The following is a 5,846-nucleotide window of genomic DNA, read 5'->3' as shown; positions in this document are numbered from 1 at the left end:
ATGTATTGATATCTATATATATATATATGTATTGATATCTATATATATATATTTAGATTGATATATATATATATGTATACATTTCTATTCTGTTTCTATGTCTATTTCTATGTCTTTGTCTATTTCTGTTTCTTTTCTATTTCTATTCATATATATATATATATCTGTGATATATATTTATATATATATATGTATATATATACTCTATTATTTACTATTTACTATTTACTATATATGTGGAATACTACAATCGAAATATTATTTACTTTAGGTTGGATCAGTTATACGCAGTAATGAATATATATGTGTTTTTTCGGATTGTTAAATATCTATGTTTACGCGTAATGTAATATATTTTTGTTTTTATAACTTGCATACACCCGGTTTGTACATCGTATTTTCTGTACACAGCATATATGCATTGACCTAACATATCATATCTTGTACCATAATTTGGTAGTTGAGTATTTTCTTTCCGTGAAAGAACGAAGTAGTGGGCGTTTTGACTCCGCAATGATTGATTGCACTTTTGTTTTACACATCGCAGACGTTGTTGTACCGGCACTTCTTTCGATTTCTGTATAAGCAGGTAATGTTGTATTGGCAAATGTAGTTCGCTGCGTGCGAGGCTGAATATTTGAGTCTGTTCTGCAGTTTCAAGTGTACCGAGTGTGTCAGACTGAGCTGCTATGCCTTACTCGATAGCCCGGGTCGTACGTAACTATAGTCACGACAGAATCAGGAAAGTTAATTATAAACATCACTTAAACCCCACTTGTAATCAGGAAGTGAATTATACACCTTTGTTATGGAAGTGGTGCCGATCCTCCAGTGATCCAAGCGCATAAAGATATGCTATCTGTCTTAATTTATTTGGGACGATTTAGGTTTTATGCCGTCTCATATGTTTTCTGTCTGAACTTATTTGGAACGACTTAGGGTTTATGCCGTCTCGTATGCTATCTGTCTTAATTTATTTGGAACGACTTAGGGGTTTTGCCGTCTCAGAACAAATGCACCACGTGCGCATGCATGCACATCTGTCGACAGATTGTGTTTACACGCAGTTGGATTCTCCATACGCGAAATGTCTGGTCAGCTATACTCTACTCTTGTTGAATTCGTTGCGTTTAAAGTTAGATCGGTCTAACGCGAAATATACATACTTATGTGTACTTTGCTTGGATCCCATGTCCGTGTCTGGAGTTTATTAGAAGTTGATTTACATAGTTGTTCGCGGAATGGATATACTTATGTGTACGCTTTATTTACGAAATGTATAAAACGCTTTACTTGTGGAATGTATAAAGAGTATTGTGTACTCTTTATTTGCGAACCGTATATACTTCTGTGTGCACATTACTTGCATCGACGTGTATATCCTGTGGAGCGAATTTGCGAAAGAGTGGGGCGCCACGAGTGCGCGGGTGGCCAGGCGTTGCTATGAGACTTCTGTAATCTAGTGCGCCTTAGGTTTTACACTTCGCTCTCGGTATAGTATATACACCAGACGCTGTTGTAGTGGGAGCTCTCGGTATAGTATATACTCCAGACGATTATTGTAGTGAGATACGGATGTTTCTGATTGGGAGGCTAAAGTGAATGTCTCACAGCGGACTGGTCGTTGTCTGTGATCAGTATGCCGTCCCGAGACTACTGAATGCAGACTAAGCTGCTATCCTTTTCTTCATGTCCGGGGCCGTACGAGATTATAATCACGGCAAATGTATAAAAGTCAACCTACTCGTTGAGGAAGTGAATGATAATTCGGACATCAACTGCACTTCTCAATTCGATGCACTGCTTGCCCAGACTCCAGAAAGTTGGAAGCTGATGGGTATCATGTCGATGTCCTCGGCTGCATCTATCGCATCCGCAGGCGTGTCTTGTGCGGGTACCGGTGCAGTCAGAACTTCCACTTTACTCATATCGGCCGCCGTACCTTCGTCGGATTGGCCTTCAGAGTCCGTTTTCTCCGATGTTTCAGGCGTCGTGTTGTTGGCTGCTACCACAGTCTCGTTCTTAAAGTTCGAGTCCTTGTCAGCGGATGTCTCAGTCTTTGTCTCATCGGCCCCGGACTCGGGTTGCGTAGCATCAGACTGCCCCTCCTTGGCGGGGGTTGTCTCAGCTTCATTGTCAGACTTAGTCTCATCCTCCTCAGATTTCTTTTTATCCTCGGCTTCCTTGTTATCCCAAGACTCCACCTTATTATCAGCCTCCTCCGTCTTCTCGGATTCCTTCTTGTCTTCCGTAGCTTTCTCTTCAGATTTCTCCTTATCCTCAGCCTCCTTCTTCTCCTCGGATTCCTTCTTGTCTTCTGTAGCTTTCTCTTCAGACTTCTCCTTATCCTCAGCCTTCTTCTCCTCCTCGGATTCCTTCTTGTCTTCTGTATCCTTCTCCTCAGTTTTCTTCTCAGACTCGGGTTTCACTTCCTCTGACCCAATGTCATCATTTTCCAATTTTTCAACCTTTGGAGCAATCTCTATGTCTTCCTTAGCGCGTCTACGAGCAAACATCTTCTTCATAGTTGTGCCGGGTGGTGTGAGTATACTGACCGTGGCATCCACTCCCGCAGGTGCTGTGATGTTCTTGAACACATTCACATCTGGGCCATACCGAACGGTGGTCTCATTGGCGCCAAAAGTCATATTAGACGAATCTGAGAGGGTCAATACGACCTCACACGAGCCTGTACCAGTAGCTGTCACGCCAGTTGGGTTACCGGCGGCATCGAACTCAATGTGACCCTCGACGTTGCATAAATCGCGAGCCATACGTCTGCGGTACATTCCGGCGAGTACATCCAAAGGATATGAAATGAGGGGGAGTCCGTCCACAAAACGTTGGAAGTTGCGCACGGCTTCTTCTGTGTAAGCACCAACCAACGGAGCAGTTCCATTATCGTACTCTACCTCATGCATGTTGGCCTGGTGGAACATGTATGGGTCCCACCTTAGCTGCAATAGCGGAATGGTGGTGATTTTACCCTCTCTTATCACAATTTCGGGTCCAGACATTGGTTCGTCTGGACATGGTGGTCCGTATAGTACCCATGCACACGCACCGTCCGCGTAGAATTTCTCCAGGCAAGCGTAGGAGTTGCAAGAGAATGCCACATTGGGACTCCATCTTGGTACCAGAATCACACCGTCCTGCCCGTACTGTTCTACGGTCGAGACCACGGCGTGGTATATATTGGCCACGTTTAACTCGGCTCGACTGTTGTCACCAACCAGATTGTAGATCTCATTCCTGATCAGAGCGTCAAAGAATTCCTTGTTTCTGAGGTATGGTTCTCTTCCAGGAGGGGGAGTGCCAGTATATTCAGCCGGCCACAAACCTGAGATTTCCGGGGTAACTAGTGCATGAGGCGAATAGTTATTTTTCAACAGATCCGTATTATTATTGAGAAATTGGCCCGGCTCAGTTCCCGGATTGAGTTTGTAGAGCGGTATCATATCATCACTGTAGAGGGGCTCGCCTCTTGCCACCTTCTGATTGTAGGTTAACTCCGCGTCGTATATAGCAGCGTCGGGTCGGCACACTGTTTCATTATTGGTGCACTGGACTGAGTCAAGCTTATCCATGTTCATATGTGTGAATGTATGACTCACCCAGTAAAACTGATCCGCGTATTTTGCTGTGGCGGACACCAAGCCATCAGATGCAGGTATGCCGAACATTGAGATTCCGGCCGCATTGTACGCTGGCTCGAATTTGATATCGCTACCGTTTGGTAAGTTTGTATGTAGTCTATCACGCCATGCCACATACGTTTCCACATCATTGCTATCCAATCGGAATGTCTCTCCGGTATCGTATAATCGACTCTGAATGTACCAATCGTCGATGTGTATGTTCAGCGTCGCTCTTCTGTATCCCAAGTAAACGCCACGAGTGACCCATTCCATCCAAGCATGACCAAAAGCCAAATTAGCCTGTGTAAATTCGTCAGGCATGTAGAAACTTGGCATGAAGTCTTCAGAAAGTCCCACAAGGAAGTTTTGAAATGTGAAGTGCATCTCTTGCGTACCGTAGCTTGTGTCCGTGACATAAGCACCCATCATTTGGCTCTTTGGAACATCGTAACGTAGGAAACCAGTCGCTTTGCTTGGGTCAGAAATGATCACAGCACGCGGTACTGCTTCAGTCAGGTTCCATGAACCGATTTTGTTCACTACACCGGCCAACTTGTGTGCTTCGGGACTGTCTACTACGGTTAAATTTGCGTTATGCGCACTTACTGACAGTGACCGCACACCAAAAGCTTCATGGTCTGTGGAGCGGGGGAATGTCTCTAAAATTACAATGCGAGCTGACGTTCGTTTTGCATAATCCCGTGCCAGAGTAGGGTCTACCGAGCCGTCAGCAATGACAATGGAGTGCCACTTGTCCTCAGACATGTCGGGAATTAATCCTGTGTATACATCATGAGGTGCTCCATAACCTTCCAGAATATTTTTGGGCAGTATGGCACTATAGCTGGTGGTACTTAAGATCAGCGTACTCAGTCCGAGCGTGGTAACTGGATCGGCAATAGCAGGATCTGCCTGACCTGTCGCGCTCGCTGCAAGGCAGAAGAACGTGGCGAGCACTTTAATTACAACCATTGTATAGCCTGTTCTCTTTATAAATTTGGTATTAGAACTCTCAAACTCCGAAAAGTAAGAAGTACCAAGACATTCGTGCGAAATGCAGTATATATAGTATTTCGTTAATATTCAATATTTCGATACATGAAGTCATCATAATAGTATTGCGAAACTGGTGAATTAGATTGATTATAGTTTACACAGCGTTGAAGTAAAAAATAAATAAGCTGCGTGGAACTTCATGCCTGCTGCTTGCAAACTAATAGAATGTGATTTTACACACTTGCCACCTTTTTTTTACAAATAAACAGAGTCTCATGGAGATTAAAGAGTGGTAGACAAGTGTAAAAACTAAAAAGCCGGCGTAGATCGAGTAAATATATTTCATTGTTTTGCTTTACAGTTTTTTAATAGTTTATTTTATATATAATACAAAATATTTGCTATCTCCGTACGCGGAGTGTCCTGAATACTTTATATTCGATTTTGTTTCAAAATAAATAAAACAAAAAACCAAAATAGATTTTAGATTTAGAAGGCCATAGGCCCATAAATAATGTATAATAATAAAATGTGATGGCGTATATATGTAATAGTATTTATCGTTCTCAAAAACGTTTTTAAAGAAAAACAAACCAACAAAAAGTATTTAGAATGCTTTTTTATATGTAAATATGGGTGAAAAATATTTAAATGAAACGATCGTATTTTATGCTGCTCAGTGCCCACACTTTTTTATTCATTTGTTTTGTAAATATAGGCAGCACGAGTACATATATTATATTTACATAGTGCAGTACTAAATATATATGTACTTTAACAAGCCCTACGAACAATCATCGACCTTATTTTTAAGGATTTAGTTTCGAACGTAATGGATTCAACACTTTCATGTCCTCACATAATGCATGGCCAATATATGTGACAATCAAATAGATCGCACAACCCTTTGGCAATTTCAAACACCTCTCTTAAATACACATCTTAAACAACAGAACTCAGGGAGACCAACAACATATAGAAGGCAAACTCGAAGTAAATCTTAGGTTCAATAACTCTTCAATAATTCCAGTACATGACAATATTACTACCTCACTTCATTTGACTATCTGTTTCGATTGAAGACGAGGGACGAGATAGAGGAGGAGAGGGCTGGACGGTGGGGGGGGGACAGGATTATAGAACATAATTGAGTAGACAGTAATATGAATAGATTTATAATCTTATCCATGACACACATATACACACACTCTA

The 5,846-nt window shown here is 41.9% G+C and overlaps 1 protein-coding gene across 1 annotated transcript; it reads right to left on the bottom strand.

The window, feature by feature from the left end:
• Nucleotides 1-1,175: 1,175 nt before the first annotated feature.
• Nucleotides 1,176-4,658, bottom strand: SARC_01186 (hypothetical protein). The gene has a single exon (XM_014305107.1). The coding sequence runs from the start codon at nucleotides 4,608-4,610 to the stop codon at nucleotides 1,788-1,790; it is 2,823 nt and encodes a 940-aa protein (XP_014160582.1). The 5' UTR covers nucleotides 4,611-4,658; the 3' UTR covers nucleotides 1,176-1,787.
• Nucleotides 4,659-5,846: the final 1,188 nt, after the last annotated feature.

This window comes from Sphaeroforma arctica (genome assembly GCF_001186125.1).
Source record: "Sphaeroforma arctica JP610 unplaced genomic scaffold supercont1.45, whole genome shotgun sequence".
Lineage (NCBI taxonomy): Eukaryota > Ichthyosporea > Ichthyophonida > Sphaeroforma > Sphaeroforma arctica.
Note: the sequence above shows the minus strand (reverse complement) of the source record. Positions and strands in the feature narration are given on the sequence as shown.

What these genes read in the sequence shown, in the direction of transcription:
- SARC_01186 (XM_014305107.1), bottom strand. Translation starts at nt 4,610, where the DNA reads ATGGTTGTAATTAAAGTGCTCGCCACGTTCTTCTGCCTTGCAGCGAGC.